Consider the following 22,069-nt stretch of genomic DNA (forward strand, 5'->3'; position numbering starts at 1 on the left):
CTTAAATAGGCACTTGGCGGTATGTCTCTCCTCACTCAATTTTCACCATTTCATCATCCATCATAGTGTGAGTGTGTGACTAAAGTTACACATCATATATTTCGTCTTTGATCTACTAATCTTAAAGCCTCTTGTTTCCCAGGTTGATCTCCACAACTCTAACTTAGCGTTAATCTTTGCTTTTGTTTCATTCACCAATACGATATCATCGGTGAAGATTATACACCATGACACCTCGTTTTGGGTGTTCTTGGTTCATTCATCCATGATAAGCACAAACAAATAAGGGCTTAGGGCTGATCCTTGATGTAACACAACTGTAGTTGGAAATTCCTTGTCCTGGCCTCCCACATATTTCACACTAGTCACCACACTCTCATACATATCTATAATTACCTCTATATATTTATTCGACACCCCTCTCTTCGCAAGAACATGCCTAGTATTATCTTATACACTTAGTACATCATATTAAAGGTTTAATGTTTGTTCAAGACTCCCAAGGTTTCTTTGTTTATCTTACCTTACATCTGTTGTCAATGATTAAAAGGTGGTTGCTATATCCAATTATTAATCACCAATCATTTTCAACCAACGTTGCTCACTACACCAAGTTTTTTTTTTTTTTTTTTTCTTCTTAATCTTCTGCGCTATTATGGGGTCAAATACTGTGGGCTGGTTTAGACTAGTCAGTTGATTAGCCTAGTATTATCTGATCACCTAGTCAATGGCTGGCCACCTTAATACATGCACTATGAATCTATATTTGTTGGCGATGATTAAAAGATAGTTCTCTTATGCATTGTATGTCAATTAAAATTGGCCTTGGATTCTAAAACCAACCCCCCCCCGCCCCACCCCAAAAAAAAAAAAAAAAAAAGGAACCCCAAAGAAAAGGAATTTATGTTGAACCCTCTATGAAAAAGTCCTGTTTTTTTGGTTTTGCTAGAGAATAGATTTATTGAACATTTCTATGTTGGAGAAGCTTAACAAAAATTCAGAAATTAATACTATTTCTTGCATTTCCTTTTTATGGTCATTCAGGTGAAGCTAAGGGAGATGAAGCCCGGAATGCTGTCTCAAGAGCTAAAGGAAGCTCTTGGGATGCCAGAGGGTGCCCCTCCTCCATGGCTTATCAATATGCAGGTTGCTACTCTCTCTCTCTCTCTTGTGGGTTTTTATATTTCTTAACAAATTATTAATGACCCAACCTGTTTGTGTTGTGTGCTGGGCACGGTGCAATCTATTGTGAATGGTGGGGGGGATTTCCATTTATTTTGTAGTTTTCTTATTTTGACTGACAATTTTCTTTAAACAGAGGTATGGTCCTCCACCATCTTATCCACATCTTAAGATTCCTGGCTTGAATGCTCCCATTCCACCTGGTGCTAGCTTTGGGTATCATCCTGGAGGTTGGGGTAAACCTCCCGTTGATGAAGTAAGTGCTTCAACGATGGAGATTTCTTTGCCCTGTTTTCCTAGTTGGAGGTGAAATTGTTGTGTTCAATGCTGAAAGTTGTAATGTTTTCATTGATCAGTATGGGTGTCCTTTATATGGAGATGTCTTTGGGGTCCAGCAACAAGAACAGCCTAATTATGAGGTATTTCCTCTTTAACTTTTTGTCTTATACTTATATTATGTTGGTTTTATGAAAGGCCGATAATGATGAATGTAAGTCAAGATATTGGCATTTTGAACTGGAGTTTTAACATTGGATTACAGTGACTCATTCTTATTTCTTAATCTGAATTACTTTTCAGATGTAATCTTGTGTCCAAAGTTTGCTGAAGAAGTTTTGTTTGCAGTCCCTTCTCTATTTTCAGCTCAGAAGTGAAAAATATAACATTTGGATGGTGTCAAAACTTTCATGCCAAACAAGCGATGAGTACTGATAGTATCTACTGACACGTACTTGCTATCGTAAAAGTTATGTAGTATTTTATAATAGTGTATGATAATGACGTTATTTTATTCAGCAGCAACAACCAAAAAGTCAACTATGAGATGCTAGTATAAGAACATTATTATACAAGTCAACTCATTAAGCTTGTGGCCACTACTTGGGCTCAGCTCTACTTGAATCTTGTTCCATAATGCCACTTGATTTAAGCATGCATCTGCTGTTAACTCACAAGTGCTCTGCTCTTTCCTTGCCAGATCAACCCATTGCCATTTTTGGCCTTCTTCTTGTCCCTTTAGCACCTACATGTTACATTCTCTCGTATTGGTGTTGTAACAGTATCAACCTAATAAAACCAGCGACTGAAAAGAGAGGAAGAAGAACTGAAGGAGGAAAGGAGTTGTCTTTGGCTAGGAATAGAATACCTAGCCGATACCCTTAATGCATTTAAATTGTTAACTGTGTGTGCAATTACAAATAAGGACATGACTTGAACTAACTAATTACAATTCTACATAACTCACTACATACTACCAAAGATACCTTAGAATAGTGGTAACACCTAATAACACTTAACAGGTGTATTACTTATTGGTGCTATTCATAAGTTTTACTCATACTATTAGTTGCAGCATCTCTATACCCATTTCTATTCCTGACTTTTACTCATACTTTTAGTTGCACCTTTATTCCCAACTTTTATTCGTACTATTAGTTGCACCTTTTTCACTCCTCAGTATGTGTACTCGTTGGTCTTCATTGCACACTTATTGAACCATTACCATTTCCTAGCCCTCATCTTGCAACTATTGGTATTATGGTTCTCTTTCATTCATTAATTTTTCATTGTTTGCCAAGTACTTTCCAGTCATTCAATTCAACCTTCTTATCTTGGCTAACATTGATTTAATGTATATTTTTCCTTTGTTGCACAACATTACAACATTCGGTTTGATATAACATTTTTTTATCGTACAGATCTCTTGTGAGTTTACCTCTTAGCTTTGATGGATTGCATCGATCACTGAGAATCTTCTCTTCACTTGCAACCATCTAAAGTCTTATCAATAACATCCTGTTCAATATCTTTATCCTTGTTTATGATTGATCTTAAATTGTAAAAATAGTCCTTCATCTATCCACAAGAGGAGGGGGGGGCGGGGGGAGGGGTGGAAAGAAACAAATGGTCCTCAGCCATACACTATTAGTTTACTTTACCATAAAAACTTTCAAACTAACTGGCTCATAGAATTGATTGAATAATAAGACTTGATAAGTTCTTAGAAATCTAGTGGAATGTTTGTTCCTTCTCACATAAGCAATTAGTCTTGTTGCTCAATTGGTTAGAGGACTTGTCCCATCACCTGAGCCAAATGAATATGTTTCCTCATACTGATAGAAATATGATATCTCCCATGCAGACTGTGGTTGGGACTTGGAAGGATGCTACTCCCATCTGTCCAAATGAGTTGATATGTTTTCTTATGCTGATAGAAATACGATATCTCCCATGCAGACTTTGTGGTTGGGACTTGGAAGGATTCTACTCCCAGCTGTTTTTTTTTTAATTCCTTAATTTGTTAATCTAGGGTTTTGGACAATCAAATCCCACAGAGTCCTGCTTATCAATCAAATAAATAAACTAGCCACAAACTCCTACTTTATCTGGCATTGAACTGGTAATCATCTTGCAGGGAATGTATAGATACTGTTACTGTTTTACTTTGTGTATTTGATGGTGGTATAGGAGGGAATTTGGCGATAGGGGAATGCATTCGCCTATGCTTTTACATGCTTGTACTTCAAATATTTATCATCTGGGGAACTTAAAACTACTCTTGTTTTCTGGCAGTCAAAAGAGTTACTTAAAATGACATTAGATTTGCTTGATGAGTAGACATTGTCAAAACTGCCCCTGTTTTTGGGCGTTTGAAGTTATTTTCAAAATTGGCTCCTTTTTCAGGAAGAACCTGTTGATAGGAGCAAACACTGGGGAGATTTGGAAGAAGAAGAGGAGGAGGAAGAGGAAGAGGAAGAACAGATAGAAGAGGAGGAGCTAGAGGCAGGCATTCAATCGGTGGACAGCCTGTCAAGGTACTGGATTTTTACCTTGCTCATTTGATATTGTTTTATTTTGGTTGTGATACTGTTTATCTTTGTTCAGTACTCCGACTGGTGTTGAGACACCTGATGTCATTGACCTCCGGAAGCAGCAGAGAAAGGAGCCTGAGAAACCTCTTTATCAAGTAATTTCATCACTTTTGTTTGGGGCATTGTTCTTTCTCTTGATCATACATCTAGGGAAATCAAATTAATTTTTTCTCTCTTGTTTCTTTTATTTGGAAGGTTCTTGAAGAAAAAGAAGAAAAGATTGCTCCAGGAACTTTGCTTGGAACAACCCACACGTAAGTTTTGTTTTTTATTTTATTTTTTTCTAATTGAAGCCATATGTATGTCTATACTTATTGGTATGCATGTTAAGAGTTAGACAACTTCTGACAACCTCCTAAAAAAATTTGATACAGATACGTACTTGGCAGTGGCACGCAAGACAAAGCAGCTGCTGCAAAAAGGGTATGAAATCAAAAACATTTTTCTTTGCGACTGCTAATTGATCCATTTCTAAAGATTAAAACTGGTGTCTGAAAGGTTGATGGTACTTCATGATTTTTCTCGGCAAACTAGGAGAGGAAAAATGACAGAACAACTATGTTCAATGTTGCTTTCATATCGCTATTGGTTGTCCAATGAGTGTTTTTTATTTTATTTTACTGGAACTACAAGGAAATTGGATGGGAGGGAGGGGATCTAATACATGATATCCATAATTGAACATAATCATGTTTGGTACTCCTTGACAAATCTCTTTTTGATGCTATATTGTACAGGTCGATCTGCTTCGTGGCCAAAAATCAGACAAAGTGGATGTCACTTTACAGCCTGAAGAACTGGAAGTTTTGGACAATGTTGTGGCTGCTAAGTAAGAAGAACTACATAGTTGCTTTGTTCTAGCTCTTGACTGCTTTTTGTTTATTTTCTAATTATTAAAGTTTCACCTCAGGTATGAGGAAGCGAGGGAAGAGGAGAAGTTGCGAAGCCAGCGGGAGGATTTCAGTGACATGGTTGCAGAGGTGAGATTTAGCTATCTTCTTGTTTTTATTTTGTCGTCTCAAGGTAATTAACTAATTCTGGGTATGCTATTGTTGTAGAATGAGAAGAAGAGAAAGCGGAAGATGCAGGAGAAGGATGGAAAGTCAAAGAAGAAGGACTTCAAATTTTAGTGCGTTTGATATTTCATATTTTGTCATCTTTGAAGTCTCCTAACTTTGTACCAATAGCCTCGTTGTAGAAGGAATTCTTGACTGTCTTAATAGGCTTGTAGTTTCACAGAGTCCCGATTGGAACTATTTCTGGGAGAAAAGGAGCTGTTTACTATTTTCGTGTACTGTTGTGTTGCCTGTAAGTGATATATATGTGTAGTAGGCCAGTTTAGAGCCAACTCTCCTCACTGGGGGAATCTAAGAAGCTCTATTTGGAAGAGAAATTTTCATTTATCCAGAGATTCTGCTTGGGCAAGAATTTGAACTGGTGGAATAATTCTTTTTGGGGGTTAAGCCGTTAAGGTGCATCAGATAATGCTCGTCACTTGTTCATTTGATTTTTTATCCTCCCAAGTGCAGTGTCCACCGTCGGATGTGCTTTAAATGTTTACTGGGTAGTGCACTTGAGAGGATGGGATTTGTTATTTGAGAAGGAAAATTTAGTTGTAACCAAAGGTGGTGAGAGAAATTTTGATGTTATTTTTGTCATTTTTTTTTATAAAAATCTTTTATGGATAGTTTTCCACCACCAAGAGAGGATGGTTCACCCACCATCTTAGGGTTCACAAATCACTCTTAGGGTTTTAGTATGTTCCAAATTACTTTATTGATATTCATTCGTGCCCTCTCATGCCCCTCGGTAAATGGGATTTCATTCATTACGGATGAAGGAAAATTTGGTTATATTTTTATAACACTTCTTTCTCAATATCATTTCACATGTTATATTTCAAAGTTTTTTTTTTTTTTTTTTTTTTTTTTTTTGGGTAAAAAGGAAATTCATTGATAAAAAGAATAGTTACAAGCAGTGGAATCCTTTTCACAAAGATTCAGAAGCCATTGAGAGGTAATAAGCCAATCAATTGGGGACTCAATCGAAAGGGCCGACCGGGCCAACAAAACTGCCAAAGTATTCAAGACAATGATAATAGTATTTGATAATGATATGATGATAAGTTATTTTAAATTATTTATTTATTTTTTTAATCTTTTAAACGATTAAAAAACTTTTGAAACAACGGAAAAAGACTATAATTTCCAGGTAAACAACTTTTTCTACCTAAGAAAAAAAAACTAAACCATTTTGGTTATAAATTTTTTTTTGGGTAAGAATTTGGTTATAATAAGAAGCACCCATTTGAGAATGCTGGTATTTTTTGTAGGGGGGCCAGGAGGTTGAGGAGGGGTTGGAAGTCTGAAGGTGAAGGGCATCCTAAAGCAATGCACGGCCAATATTCTCCTTGTTTGGTGGATCTCATATCTGTGCATGGATAGGTCCTGCTTTTAAGGGACACTCCTTTGCAACTTCCCTAGCACATGTGGAAGTTCTGGACCCAAGGTACTGCTTTGATCGAGTCCGGATCACCTACCTGTATTTGTACGTTTCATGTACGGTTGGAGGGTGACAATGTGACATAGTTTTTTTTTTTGGGAAAATTACATGATTAGTTACTTTTGGGTTTTCATTTACAAAACTGTCCATCCTATGTTTGAGTTAACAAAAATAGACAAAAACTAGTTAAGGTTTACAAAACTGGACAAAATAGTGTCTCTCTCTCCCAAAATTACTTTTTTAAATATTTTTATCCCTACCATTGCCTTCTCACCCAGGCATCCTCCGTTCCTTGCAACCCACCCCTGTTGCCACCACCGCCATTCTCTACTACCCAAACGCGCCCCTCCCTTCCCTTTCCTGTGATTACCCAGGATGCCTGGGCGAGAAGGCAATGGCAAGGGTAAAAATGTCTAAAAAAGTAAGCGAAGGAGGGAGAGACTGTTTTGTCCAATTTTGTAAACTTCAATTTGTTTTTGTTTATGTTTATGTTTGTTAACTCAAACATAGAGTGGACAGTTTTGTAAATGAAAACCCAGAAGTAGCTAATCATGTAATTTTTCTCCTTTTGTTTTTTAACCGCCATAAATGTCGCACCATCATCCTCCATGAACTTAGGCCATAAGTGAAACATATAGGTACGGATTGGTGACGAGGCAGGATCCCATTGAGTGCAGGGAATGCCCACAACTCACCAACAGAGTTTTGAATTATTTTATAGGAGGGTCAGCTGGTAGCGGCTATGCTCTGTTCCAATAGATTAGGAACACTAATTGCAGAGCATTCAAAATTGTCTTTACTTAAAGGTTTTGGTACAATCTTCCCCTTATAATAAAATTTCCTTTGTAACAACAAATTGGCCATTAGGATCCTTAAAAATATATTAGGCCCCATTAACAATTAAATTTTGCTTTTAACAGCCTGCATTGCAGCAACTTGGATTACCTAATTCTATCCAAGAAGGAATTAAAAACTTGGATTACCTAAACTTCGGTCCTATCACCTATGTAACTAGTAAAGAACTCAGAACATTACCTAAACCTGTTGCAGATATTTTAGGAAGTGAAGTGGATGCTACCTCCCAAGAGAGACAAGCGTATACTACCAAAGAATAAAAGTGTAAATATCACCAAAAGGAAAAAGAAGTCTGTCTCCTCTCTCCTCTCTCCTCTCTCCTCTTCCTTCTTATTCGTTTTTCTTATTAAATATAATTATTATTGACTTGATGCGTAAGATGTCAATATAAGTGAGCAGTTTATAGATCACTCTCTTATACTAATATTACCCATGTACCTCACAAAAAAAGAATGCAATTTGAATGATTATATACTATGCGAGAGGATTCTCTAGGATGCCAATGTGAGGAAGAATCTACACACCATACCAATGATGATAGTGCAAAGAATGATATCATCGATTCACATGAGATTCACATAGGTCAAAACTAGAGAATGTACCAGCTCACATCTCATTATATGAGAGGGCATTTGCTAGTATCTGCACTCGGGTGTCGTGCACTTATTTGTTTCGTATTATATCTACCTAAACTCCAAAAACCATAAAAGCATCAAGGCAAAAGATGATTTGACTTGGTTAATAGGGGGATTGTTCATGCATGAACCTTTGGGGTTTGATACCCTTTAATAGTGATTACTTATATATATATATCTAACATTATATGCATACCTAATACAATATCTATCACAGAGGTTCATGTATTGTATACCCTCTTTATTGAGCTGGAGAAGGGCACTTTTCATGCATGCCATACCTGGAAAGGGGACCATCGGACTGACCCATCACCCATGAGGGCACCTACCAACAAAGCAACAACAGCCCTCACTCAATCACTCAGGCCCCTTCCCTCCCTTTCTCCCCCCCCCCCACCACCCCAATTCCTATATCCCCAGTCCCCACAAACCTAAACCCTCTATTATTATTATTATTCTGGAAAATGATAACCTCAAGAATTCGAATAGGGTGTTAGGGATTTGTCAGCTCAACAATCAGTAATTTGAAAAAATAATTTTAAATAAAATTTTATGATATAGCTTTCCCTTACCTACAGATTCTTTCATTTATGGGTTTTGACATTTGGATGGAACTCTTAGAATAGTGAAACAAACATTTTGATCCTTAATCATCAGTAATGATGAGATCACATTGGTTTGGAATGAGATTTTGTGGTTTATCAACAACAACAAACTCAGTCTTATCCCAACTTAATGGGATCGGCTACATGGATCCAAACACAATAAGAAAAGCTAAGCTCTAACACGAAAAAAAAAAAGAAATGTAAAACGGGTGAAGAAAATTTTTCCTAAATTTTAATTTCCTACTCTTATTTAAACAGGAGTTTTGCGATGTCTAAAGGCACATTTATATATGTGACATTTACAAAACCCTGTTATAATTATTATTCATCCAAAAGAGAAAAGAATTTGATCCATCTGTCTAGTTGTACCACGTAGCAGGGTCATATAGTATTTCTTAATGTTCAATATTTAGGACATAATTTAGATCAGCCACGTGTTAAATTCAATCTTTATCTCGCACATGTATATCTATGTACCCTCTTGGATAATCCGTGCATCTTCTCTGGTCTTACTTTAACATTATCAGTGGGGAACTCTATTGTACATTTATTGAAAAAGAAATTTCAATCTACCTCACTTGCTTTATCATCTGACAGTAAAAAATTGAGTAACATATGGAGCAATTAAGTAAATTTCGGAAACCCAATCTTTTACCCTTTTTCTTTATGGGTTTCTTTAGGCAACACTTTTAACACTTTTTTTTTTTTTTGGTTTCCCCCAATCAGAGGAAAAATCCAAAGTCCAAACCTGGTGGTCTACCTGGAAAACCCAGTGTTCTATATATATTTGCCAAACTTTATCATGGATGATTGAACTGCTTTTCACCTCTTCTTCTTATTATTACTTTTGTATCCTTACCCCACTTTAGCAGCTACCTCTTTGGATCCTTCTCACGTGCATGTTTCTCATCTTCCCTATTAATTCATCAAAGTAGCTAGTGATGTTTGGCCTTCGATCATTCCCAATCTTCAGCAGCTCCAGGCAACTATAACTCTCTAAGTTTCCCTAACTCATCTGTACTTCGATCTCTTCTCCACTTGAGACTTTAATCTTTTTCTTTAGGGGCTTTCCTGAAACCTTTGTAGTTTTCTAGATCTTGATTTCTGCATACTTGCTTCTTTTTTTTTTTCCCTTCCTCCAACCGTGATCTTATGAGGTGATTCAGGTTTCCTATTTCTCTTTTCTTCTTTATTTGATAATGAAAAAGTGAGTTCTATTACTGAAACAACATTCTTCTGTTGGTGTACTTTTGTGTAGGTTCTGATCCTTGTAGTGGAGGTGAAAACAATGGCTATTGTGACTAAAAGTAGAAGAAGATGCAGCTTTCTTTCTTTCTTTTTGCTTTTTTGGTGAAATGCCTATTCATGAATTGGTGATCTGCCTGGCTCCCTGCATGCCATCTATGAAGCTTTTGTCAAGTTCTATTGACACTGTTCCTAGTTGGCATTTAGGGAGCCATGCAGGTCTCAGAACCAATCACTAGATTGGCTTTTCATCTCATCTCAGGTGAATTACTATTATTAACTGTCACAAATATTTCCCTTTTTTTTCTTTTTTTTCTTTTTTTTCTTCTTTTTCAGTATTCTAATACAAATGTGGAAGTGTGTGTGAGACCTCAAGGCCCAGGTAAGTTTAATTAAGGCTGTTATCAGATTTTGAGACCCTCAAGTCTAATCAAGACCCTTGAGGTATACAGTGATTGATGGGAATCAGGTGTTGGTTAATTAAAGACTTCTTTACTGTTTTTCTTTTTATGGGCAATGAAGAATGCTCTGTTTGGTGTTTTGCTTTATCTCTGTAAAGGTTATATCTCTTATTCCATTTCCCATTGGAGTTTGTCTCTGGTTTTCTTATACAGTGAAGGGGAAAAGTTCGATCCCAAACCCCAAACCCTAATCCCAAGAGAAAACTATGGATGCATGGTTGAGGCTTGTACTTTGATTCTTCCTTTTCCTTTGTCTTCCCTCAATTTAAACTCAGGCAACTGTAGTTGTGCAGAAGATAAGAAACTTTGAATTTGAAGGCTTGAATCTTTAGTACTTTAGGCTCCTTCATTTTTTGTACTTTTTTTTCTTCTTAATTTTATAGACTGTTTAGTATCAATTCTTGGAATAGATTTTAATTGGGTTTAGAATACGTTCTGGAAGCGAGAAAATAGAGAAGAACCGTGTTCTAGACCCAGAATATATTTCAAAATGTAGGGTGATTTTCTTTACTAACAATTACAGTAACCCAGTGTTATTGGTGAAGCCTGATCTCAGTTCAGAAAGTATTGTGGTGATTTAACGATCCAGAATAGCCCAAAAGTGCATTCATCAACACCATAGGTGCTTGTTCCTGTAGAGCTCGTCGAGATCTTCGATTTGATATGATGTATTGTTGTTATCTCTTTTGAGAGATGGGAGAGTGAGGGTTTGTATTTGCTTCACAGAAATAGTAGATTTATTCTATCACTCGACCGTGGATGTAGCCTTCCTTCTTGGGGGGTTGAACCATTAAAATCTTGTCTAGCTTGTGTGTGTGATGTCGATCTCTTTCTTTTTCATTTTCTTCTAAAAAATCGTCATTCTCTTGCGTTGTTTTTTCTAACACCCAGTTCTTATTTTTATATATTTTTTTCTTTTCTTAATTTGGTATGTATTCTTAGAATATATTTTGGGTCTAGAATAAGTCCTGGAAGCCAAAAAATAAAGAAAAATCCAGGTTCAAAACATATTGTAGACCCAAAGTATATTCTGAGAATGAATACCAAACACAGCCCTAATCTCATCTTTGTAACAACTACAGTGGGAAAGTATTGAACTGCTTCCAACCCTTTAATATGGACAAAACACTACCCTGGTAATTAGGGAAAACTAACAAATTTAGGCGGCTTAAGCTATTATTTTAAGCTGGAACAACAAGAGATCGAGGAGATAATATTTTACTGGCTTGTCAACTTCTAAAATTATGTTTTTTAGTTCATGTTTCTGTTTCTTTGTTTTTTAGGTTTTAAGAGATAATCTTTTCTTATAAACTTTACTTACCATGCATGCATATTCTTAAGTGCCATATGTGAGACAGAGACTAGTTTCCATTCCTTCTTGCTCTTGAGACTAGTCTCCACAATAATTTAAAAACCTCTTTAACATTCAACCCATCAAAAGGGGATTAGGATCGTCTCCAGGGAGCCCAGCGACTAGGTCACGCTCAGGAGGCGTCCAGCGGTTGAACTGTGTCCCACACATCTTGACGCATGTCTAGAAATGTGTGTGACACAACCCAATGGCTGGCAGCACCCTAGACGTGCTGGCCAGGCTCCCTGGAGACGAGCTAAATTCATCAAAAGGCAAGCGCAACCACTTAATTTTAAAACCAATGAGAAAGAGAGAGAGAGGGGTTGGGGTTCAAAATTGTTGTCTTAGCCCCGAAGGATTGATGGAAACAGCCAAAAAAGTGCCAATAAAAGGGATCTAGATCCTCTACTGTCGAGCTGTCCGGTAGGACTGTGCTGCCCAGACATGATGCTATGCGCAATGACCGCCTTACCCTCTCTCAGGCAAGGCATTTGGGCAGGGATAAGAAGGATATTGCGCACAACACCGTGACTGGGCAGCACGATCCTGCTGGGCAGCTCGGCAGTAGAGGATCCAAATTGCAATAAAAGAGCATGAAAATGGTATAAAAAAAAGTTACAATGTGTGGTAATCAGTTGGATGTTGTTTATTTTTATAGATTGGACTATAGTTTCAATGGAGTGGCTATTTAGTTCTTAAAACTGTGTCCTCACATATTTTGGTTGGTGCAAGTTGGAACTGCAAAGTGAATAATTAATTTGGGACTAACTTCTAAGAAAGGAAAAAAGAATGTTAGTCAGTCGCGTGGTTTTTTTGTGTTCAGGCACAAGATTGTATGAAATTATCGTTCAATGTCCTTGGTTGTATAGGTCAAATATTATTATTATTTTTTATGAAAAAGTGATTATAACCTTGATTGGGAGCAAAATTGGATTGTGTCCTTGTACAAGTAAGGTCCAAAAGGCTCTTTAGGGCCACCCACATGGAATCCACTCCTCCTTTGGATCCCACAATAGATTCCATGTGAGTGGGCTTGGAGGGTCTTGGACGATACTTGTACAAGCACACAATCTACGCTCGGAGGAGGGACCCTACCCGGACTCCAGCTAAAGAAGGGGGGGGAGGGAATTTGAAGTCCCAAAGGAGATAAAGAGGATACGTAGACTGTTGGTAGTACTTGCATGCTAACGTGACTTTGTGGTTGTGGATTCAAATGATCAGAAACACCTTTTAAAGGATTTGGGAAGCTGGGTGTGGCCCTAATTCAGATATTCGTATCTATTTTATCTTAGGGTTCATGTTCTCTGTGCCGCAATGCAGCCTGTGCCCAAACACATGGGCCTCTCAAGGGGCAGGGTGATCATTATGCCCACTCCCATGTATCTGGGCGCAGCCTTCACCCAAGGCACAGAGAACATTCTCCCCTTATTTTAATTCATGGTTACTGTTCCAACTGTTCTTCTTCTTCTTCTATTTCCTGGAAAACTTATGAAATCTAGCTGACAAGTAGCCATTTTCACTGATGAGAACTGTGGAGGAGGGTGGGTGCCAGTGCAACAGAAAGAGAGAGAGAGCGAAAAAGGGTCAAAAGCTCTGAAGCTCTGTTTAATTCTGGAACACGTCAATAAATCTTTTTTTCTTTTCTTCAGAAGTTGTGAAGTACTGAACCGTTTTCAGGGAAGGAGAAGACAGAGAGGAACAGATTATGATGGAGTAACAGTATACATCAGGAGACCGGCTGTCAGGCATTGAATAATTGGACTTTGAACATCTCTGGATTTCCTCAACTGGGAATCTACGTGTGTACCGAAGAAAGAAAGAGAGGTGAGGGTCATTAGTTCATTACCCAAAACAAAAACAGAGAAGAGAGAGAGATGTGGGGAAAAGGCTCCTGTCCTGCAGTGGCGGGAGCTGGAGCGTCCAGCCCTGCAAAACCATGGCAAAAACAGGGGTAGGGTGATCATTTCACTGGTGGGTCCCACCTAGGCCCCACATGTGAAATGACCATCTCACCCCCCTGTTTTTAGGTGGTTTTGCTGGGCTGGACGCTCCAGCTCCCGCCACTGCAGGGCAGGAGCCAAATCCAAAATGGAAAAGCGTAAGAGCGTAAGGTATTGACTTGATCGATATGTCAAAAATTCTAAAATTGATGCATTCTCACATTTGAGAAAGGTAGCCCTCACCAAGGGCTCTACTCTCCCTAGGATTTTTGTCTGATAGCAAATAGCATATTTCGTGATTCAAACCATTGACGTGATGTTTAGTTTTCTGATAACTAATGTTAGGCATTTGATCGATACATTAATAGTTTTAGAGCTCATGGAACGAATTATATCAAATCATTTTAACCTAGCACATACTAAGCTCAAGGCTTCCTAGCCCCATCTAAGGGTGTCAATTTGGTATGGAATCGAAAATTTAGTTCGAATTTGGTTCAGTTCCAAGTAGTGGCAGTGGGATCTAGATCCGGACCAAGTCCCGAATCAATTCTAGAATTGAATACTCCAATCGATCCTGGTTGGTTCAGTTTGGATCTAGTTAGAATTTGGTAAGGAATCGGGAATTTAGTTCGGATCTGGTTCGGTTCCAAATAGTGGTAGTGGGATCCAGATCTGGACCAAGTCTCGAATCAGTTCTAGAATTGAATACTCTAATCGATTATGGTTGGTTCAGTTTGGATCTAGTTACAATTCGATTCTTATCTAATTACTACATCCACTTACTATATAAAAAAAAAAAAACTCATGGAGAGAGAGAGAGACTCTTACTTCTATTTCTTCAATAGACAACGTTGCAGCATTTGCTTGCCTTGGAACAATGCAATAAGACCAATGGAGGAGGAAATGGAGAACTAGAAGGATGATTTCACATGCTCTACCTTCGGTCTTCACTGTGTTCGTTCAAGACTCATGAGCACAGAAAAAGCTTAGACAGAGATTAACTTCAACTTGCATGGAGGTTGAAATTGTAAGACTGTTGAAGATGGAGAATCGGCTATGAAGCCATTGCAACACTGCTAGAGATGGAGAAGATGAAGCGGTAAAGAGAAAGAAGTGAAGAATTGAAGAATTACAGAAGAAATCGTGACCATGAAGAAATCCTCATTTAGTAAGATGTAAGTACTAAGGAGTAAGTGAGTAAGGCTTTAAGGCACTAAAGGTTAACTATCAACTTAGAGTCTAAAACTATTAAAACTTTGAACCTAATAAATTATTAGAATTTTAAGTTAACTTTTAAGGTGGGTATTCAATTTAGATTTGGTTAGATCCGTCGGTTTAGTGGATAGATCCAAATATGAACAAAATCGAATTATAAAGACATTTTTAGATCTAGGACTTAAACCATATTAAATTCGATCCGAATCGATTCAGTTTATTCGATCAGAATCCAGATTTGATATTTGATTCCTGGTTTCTCATTAACACCCTTGGACCTCATCTCTCTCTCTCTCTCTCTCTCTCTCAACTCAATGTTCTTGACTCCGCCATTCCTCCCCAATTCTGCAACTTACCATCCAAATGCCGAATTCCATTGATGGATTTAGTAATCGATATCAAGAGTCGTATCGGTTTCTACCAATACTAATACCGATACCTAAATCTATGTTTGGAATTTTAATAAGGTGTTGCTAGCAAACTCTAACTCTTGGTTCAGAATTAGGGCTTTAAATTCACATTGAACTCAGGCTCAACTTATGGATACCGATGGGCTTGGTTAACACCTTCATTCATGAGAAAAACTCAGCCGGCCCAAAGCTTTAAAGCACATCAAATCAAGTCAAAGTCAGTATTGTTTGTATCCCTCTTAACATGATGGGCTTTGAACACATTTGGATCGATGTGACAGGTTCAGGGGTTGGAGATAACACCAACGGATAGGAGCAGCTTCCTCTGCTGCCACTGCCTGTGCGACCTGCTGTTCGGGCAGTAGATAGGGTGGTCATTTTGTCCTTGCTTGTGTGAGGCTGCACGTCAACTGCACAGACAGGGGGAGCAGAGGATCACAATCTGTAAAAAATAGAATGAAAATTTTCAATTTCCCAGTGGGTAAATATACAAATATCTTTGATGAAAAATTTTGAATTGTTGATCCTGTTTGATTAATGGAAAAAAAATAATAATAAAGTGGGAGTAAAAAGATGAGATACTTTAAAGAATTTTTTATAAAATTTAAAAAATAAAAAATTGTTTGAGAAATTAATAAGGAGAAAATGAAATAATGATGGGCCATAGAATGATCATTGAACAAAGGAAGGTAATCAGACAAATATTTACAAAATGGTACATGGGTTTAAAAACCCATCTCGTGGTTAGGCCCATGCACTTTCGTCAAAATGTTCCGAGTGGAATCGGGACTCAGGACTTGAAACACAGTCGGTTGGTTCAGGTCGGACCTACTGGTGAGTGGTGGCGGCTAATTTTTGACACCCAGACATGGCTCTCCCACTTCCAAAAGCATTTTTTAAAAATTGATTAGGATTGGATTAGCATCGATAATTATGCAAACGTGTTACCATTTCCCTTTTCCCCGTGTCAAGTTGATTTCCATTTCCTTCATTTTCTGACAGTTCCCCCGAGTCTCTTGGCGGATCCCCTGTTGTTTGTAAGAGTAAGTCTCTCCCTAGAAGCAAAGCTTTTCATTTCATTGTTGTTTCTCCCAAATCTCCGAATCCATCATTCAATCCCAAATTATCTCTCCTCAAACTCGCCATGGCTGATTCCCATTCCATTACCGTTCTTTCCAATACCAACTCCGGCGACGGTAAACCGGAGAATCAACTCCAACTCCAACTTCAACTTCAACTTCAAAGATTACCGCACCTTACCGACTATCTACAAAACCTTCCAACCTTCACTAACCCTTTAAACCATAACCAGTTCTACCACCCATCCCAGGAGTTCTACATCTCTTCCTCCGATGTCGTTCTTCGTCACATCCTCTTCGATCTCTCCACCTCTGCCTTCGACCCTCCCTTCGCCTACTATCGTGCTGGCCCCCGTAAGCAAATCTTCTTCGATCCTTCCACTGTCCGAGCGGCGATCGTTACCTGCGGTGGACTCTGTCCGGGCCTGAATACCGTCATTAGGGAACTGGTGGTGGCTTTGTGGGACCTTTACGGTGTTCGTCAGATTTTCGGTATTATGGCCGGTTACCGAGGTTTCTACTCCATGGAACCCGTGCTGCTTGATCCCAAGCTTGTGAACGGCTTGCATTTGAAGGGTGGCACCGTCCTTGAGACCTCTAGAGGTGGTTTCGATCTCCACAAGATCGTTAATTCCATCGAATCTCGCGGTTATAATCAGGTTGATGTTCTTTATTTCATTTTCAATCCTTGATCTACATAAATTAACTCTACATTTCTCTGCATTTCTTACAATAGTCAGGAACAGAGAAGGGTTTTTTATTTTATTTTTTTCAATTAACTCTTTTCTTTGGGAAGAATGACCATGGATGTGTTTTGGTAATTGGTGATATATTCTTTGATTCTTCCCTGTGGAACTTAAATTGGATAACTATTGGGGTTAAAACTATTAGGTAATCTCCAAAGTTAAGATGGGAAGAAGCAGAGAAACCTATAGAAGAACAAGCTAATACTGTGACTAGCTCACTACCACCTCTTAAAGAAGACAATGATCTCATTATGCATATTGCTAAAAGCTCATCACACTACATGAACTCCTTCCAAGCTTCAATAGATAGATAGCCTGACAGCAACTTTTTGCAGGCTAATGATGATATTGGAAATTGGAAATGGAGTTCAACAAAGAATGATATTGGAAATTGGGAATGGAGTTCAACAAGATCATGAGGTCTTCAAGTTTGCGCCTTGTTGAATTTTCCATCATAAAATCTTAATCTATTAGGTGGAGTGGTCCGACTGGTATATGAAGTCATCCAAGGTCCAAAATTATTTGATGTGGGATTCTTTTCCAACATACCTTATGTGATCACTGACCAATATGGATAGTTTAATCAACAAAATGACCATCGGTGGACCTTCTAATCACCCTAGAGAAACCATTCAGTTGGGTTTGGTTGCTGTCTCAAAAAGGAGAAATCAGCATCTTTGACATGTTCAGCTCTCATCAATTACTGGAACAACATTGGTTTTGGGGTAGATTTGAATGTAAAAGTGTAGTGTTAAGTTTTGAAGGCAAGCCCATTTATGGTGTCTTTGTTGATAAGATTTGTAGCCTAGAAATCTTTTCCGATTGGTAAGTGCTAAAGGAGGCAGAAAAATACAGTTTGATCTTTGTAAAATGTAAAGACAACAATCGTGGGATTGTCTTGGTGGGGTGACAACTTGACATGCATGGGATGAAAGAGGTTTTGAAAATTTGCGTTCTTCCTAGTGTATTCTGATGCAATTTCTGACTCTATAGTCATGTAGCATGTGGTTGGAAGGTCATAAAATAGAGTTCTATGAGTTGACTACAAGTGATGAACTTGAATCAAATGAAGGAAATGATTTGATGGTATAGGCAGGGGCTGAAGCCAACAACAGCTATTAGCCACCTGATTCTAGTAACATTGAGGAGAATATTGATATCCAAACAATTGAATTCAACAATTCTAATTTGGATGTTTTATTGGTGGAGACAAAGGAGTCTAAAGAAGTAGATGGCACCCATGAGAAGTGTTCAGCAAGCACTTCTTCCATCTGGTCATTGATGGTGGTTGTGAAAAGAACATTATGAAGCGGAAGTTGGTGGTCAATAAACTTTGGTTGTCTATGCTGCCACCAGCCCAAGCCCTTTCTTGTGAGTGGGTTTTGAGTGTTCTATTAAGTAGAAAAATTGTCCAACTTACAGGATATGCTGTTGAAGCTGTGAAAGGGATGTCAGGATAGGATGAAGCATCAATTTTAAGCAGATTAGATACAAATCCCTTCAGTGAGGTGGGAAAAGAAAAGTGGAGTATTAGTAATTTACTTCTCTGGAAATTGATAGAAGTGACAATGAAAAAGTCGTTAATGTGTTGTGGTTATGGCTTCCGAAACCATAGTTCTCAGCTGCTCTTTTTACAGAATCTTGTCCTTTTGGTAATAACTGACTTCTATTCTTTTAGTGTTTTAGCTTCTTTAGATATGCTGTATATTGTTCTGTTGTTAATTCTTCTTTTACTCTGAACCACAACACAGTTTGGCATAGTGGTAGATTACCATAAGCTGTTGCTGATTTGTTACTCTGTTCACGAACTCTTTATTATGACAGGTATACATAATAGGTGGAGATGGCACCATGCGGGGTGCTGTTGCAATCTTTGATGAGATACGTCGCCGGAAATTGAATGTAGCAGTTGCAGGGATCCCTAAGACTGTTGACAATGATGTTGGAATCATAGACAGATCGTTTGGGTTTGAGACGGCTGTAGAGACTGCCCAGCAAGCAATACAAGCAGCTCATGTGGAGGCTGAGAGTGCTGTTAACGGTATTGGGTTGGTGAAGCTGATGGGACGAAGTGCAGGTCACATTGCGATCAATGCTACATTAAGCAGCCGTGATGTGGATTGCTGTTTACTTCCAGAGACTGATTTTTACTTGGATGGAAAGGGGGGCCTTTTTGAATTCCTTGGGCAGAAACTGAAAGAGAATGGACATGCTGTGTTAGTAGTAGCTGAGGGAGCTGGGCAGGATTTGATACCGAGGACGGCTGCTCAGAAGGAAGAGAAAGACGAGTCTGGCAACCCAGTGTTCCTGGATGTTGGAGTTTGGTTGAAGTCTGAGCTGAAACGGTGGTGGGACAGAGACCACGCAGGGGAGTTAGTCACTGTGAAGTACATAGATCCCACATATATGATACGTGCAGTCCCGGCCAATGCTACAGATAACTTATATTGCACACTTCTGGCACACTCTGCAATACATGGGGTCATGGCTGGTTACACTGGGTTCGTCGCCGGACCTATTAATGGCGTTTACGCATATATTCCGGTGGTTGAGGTGGCAAAGGCAAAGAATTTAGTTGATTTGAAGGACCATAAGTGGGCATGGGTTAGATCAGTGACTAACCAGCCAGACTTTGTGAAGGGCTAGAGAGTTTGTTCTACTTTGATCTCTGATGGTGCTGACACCGGATATGTCTATTCTCAAGGGTTGTCATTGGCTTGTACGTATTTTTGGAGTACACGTGTGAAATAAAGAAGTGTGTTATACCAAGAGGGCCAAAAAATAGGGTTACAAATTATTTTATACTTTAAAAAATGTTATAAAAATGGTGGTGAGGTCCATTCTGGAGGATATCCGGCACATCAGTTCCTATCTTGATGTCTGCAACTTCATTTACATTCCAAGGGCTGCTAATTATTTGGCAGATACCCTTGCCAGGAGGGCTCAATCCTGTACGGAGAGGATTGTTTGGCCCATTTTCGATCCTGCTTTAGCATTCCGTCTGGAACATCAAGCTTGCTGTAGTCTGTTTCTTTCTTCAATAAAGTTCTCTCTCTACCAAAAAAAAAAAAATGTTATTAAATCATTACCAAAATAAAATGTGAAATAAACTTAAAATGCATTTCAAGAATACATACCATACACAGCCTTTGGTCTCTTATCTTGCTCGTTAAAACTTCAATTAGAGAGTTTCCATTACAGGAGAGACCGTTTTTCTTGTCTGATATTCCCTTTCCCTCTTTCAAAACTTCATGAAACATGGGTTTTCACAACTTTTGCTCCCCCTTCTATTGTCTTTACTTTTACTTTCTTTTTTCAAAGGGTAAACACTAAAGAGAATGATCATATTATAATAGCTTTCCCTTCTGATAACCTTTACCTTTTAAAATTGGCAATAGTATCTCTGGTTGGAGACCTTTAGAGACTTAAATTCAATCGTCTGATATTGAGGTATCCTCGTGTGTGTCCATGCATACCCTTGGTGGTTCATAGTTCACACACCTTCTTGGTATTTTGCTTTACGTAGATTATTTATGTTAATAATACAATAGGTGTATTTAGAATTTGACGTCTTTATTTAATTGTCTTTTGACTTATTCTTAAAAGTTGTTAAAGTTGGAGATAAAAAAAAATTTTCAAAATAATTTGATAGTGACTTGTCATTATATCATTATAAAAAATTGTCATTGTCTTACATAATATTTTATTGTTGTCAAAGAAAAAGTTTGTTGTACTAAATGGGTAAAAAAATAATGGGGTCTTAAATTTAAATTAGCATGAACTAGGCCCAGCAGAAACCAACCAGGTTGGACTTGTTGACACCCCTCCGCTTTGTATAGTAATATGTTTCTTCAATTCTTCTTAAGACCAATCTATATTAAAAATAAAATAAAATAAAAGGGAAAGGAAACAAGCCCCACCCATGTGCAGATTCCAATATACCCACCCTCACATAAGAAACAGTGGAATTTACACTGACAGTCTCTCTCCTATTCTGATGATGTGGGCCCATCTAAACCCATATAGATTATACCATTCCTTAATGTAACATGAAGATTCCTTCTTACACTAGTGATTAGTGTAGTGGGGAACCTTTCCCCTACAAAAATGGGAAAAATATCTCTACTTGGTGGTGTTTTCTATGCCCTCTCACCAGGCACTGTGAGATGACACCTCTGCCCTTGGGATAGACAGCAAGACGTGCTCACCTATTGACCCAGACACTTGTGTAGAGATCATGCGACCAAGTAGAGATGTCTTGCCCAAAAAAAATTTACATATACGATGAGCGCCTTGAAAGCAAATTAGATTTCATGGAGCATCTCTTACCAAAAAAAACAAGAAAAACATTTCATGGAGTATCCAAATTTGATACTGTTGCCCTCGTTCTACGCATTTTAGTAAAATTAGATGTTAGCTGGGGAAGTTAAAAGGGAGTTTCTTTTGAGGGCAAAACGAATCCAATTACATGAATCCCATTATCTTTAGTCGTTGTGATTCATATTCTCTTTCTTTTTTATTAGCTCTGCGCTTGTTTCGCTCTAATTTTACCTATTTTTGACGGCTCCCAATTCTGTTCCCCTCACTTTCAGGAATCAATGATAAAAAGATGAAAACGGGAATAATGGAAGACTTGGTGGTCTCTCAGAGTCACTGCAGAGATTTGTATGTGCTTTTACTGGGAACATTATTATGCTTTCAACTTCTTTTTTTTTAAAGCTTTAGAAAAGAAATAAAGCAAAATGAATCGAATCATCTACCTCTGCAACTTTATTACCTATTTGGGTGAGAATAGATTTGAGATCGAGAAGCATTAGAGGCTAAATCAGTGATTAAGTTAAACAACTTCCTAGAGTACCTGAATGAGTTCTTCCGTAAAGAATTTTTTATTTCTTTACAATTCTAAATTAGGAACAAATGGTGTGATTAATTTGTTTGTTCAAGAAAATAAAATTGGAGAACTGCAATTGTGG

At 38.1% G+C, this 22,069-nt stretch overlaps 2 protein-coding genes across 5 annotated transcripts in view; both read left to right on the forward strand.

Moving 5' to 3' along the window:
• The window catches only part of LOC122639551 (splicing factor 3B subunit 2), a 35,907-nt gene extending 30,579 nt beyond the window's left edge, over positions 1-5,328 (forward strand). For all 4 annotated transcript variants that reach the window (XM_043832419.1, XM_043832421.1, XM_043832418.1 and 1 more), the window contains 10 exons: positions 1,045-1,146; positions 1,319-1,438; positions 1,539-1,601; positions 3,865-3,995; positions 4,066-4,147; positions 4,248-4,306; positions 4,427-4,475; positions 4,790-4,881; positions 4,963-5,032; positions 5,111-5,328. In XM_043832419.1, coding sequence (XP_043688354.1) covers positions 1,045-1,146; positions 1,319-1,438; positions 1,539-1,601; positions 3,865-3,995; positions 4,066-4,147; positions 4,248-4,306; positions 4,427-4,475; positions 4,790-4,881; positions 4,963-5,032; positions 5,111-5,182 — 840 coding nt within the window. In that variant the 3' untranslated portion in view covers positions 5,183-5,328. The remainder of the gene's footprint in view (positions 1-1,044; positions 1,147-1,318; positions 1,439-1,538; positions 1,602-3,864; positions 3,996-4,065; positions 4,148-4,247; positions 4,307-4,426; positions 4,476-4,789; positions 4,882-4,962; positions 5,033-5,110) is intronic.
• An 11,052-nt stretch (positions 5,329-16,380) lies between these two features.
• Positions 16,381-19,759, forward strand: LOC122641028 (ATP-dependent 6-phosphofructokinase 2-like). The gene is made up of 2 exons (XM_043834344.1): positions 16,381-17,009; positions 18,921-19,759. The coding sequence occupies exons 1-2, from the start codon at positions 16,416-16,418 to the stop codon at positions 19,740-19,742; spliced, it is 1,416 nt and encodes a 471-aa protein (XP_043690279.1). The 5' UTR covers positions 16,381-16,415; the 3' UTR covers positions 19,743-19,759.
• Positions 19,760-22,069: the final 2,310 nt, after the last annotated feature.

Source organism: Telopea speciosissima, chromosome 9 (genome assembly GCF_018873765.1).
Source record: "Telopea speciosissima isolate NSW1024214 ecotype Mountain lineage chromosome 9, Tspe_v1, whole genome shotgun sequence".
Classification (NCBI taxonomy): Eukaryota; Viridiplantae; Streptophyta; class Magnoliopsida; order Proteales; family Proteaceae; genus Telopea; species Telopea speciosissima.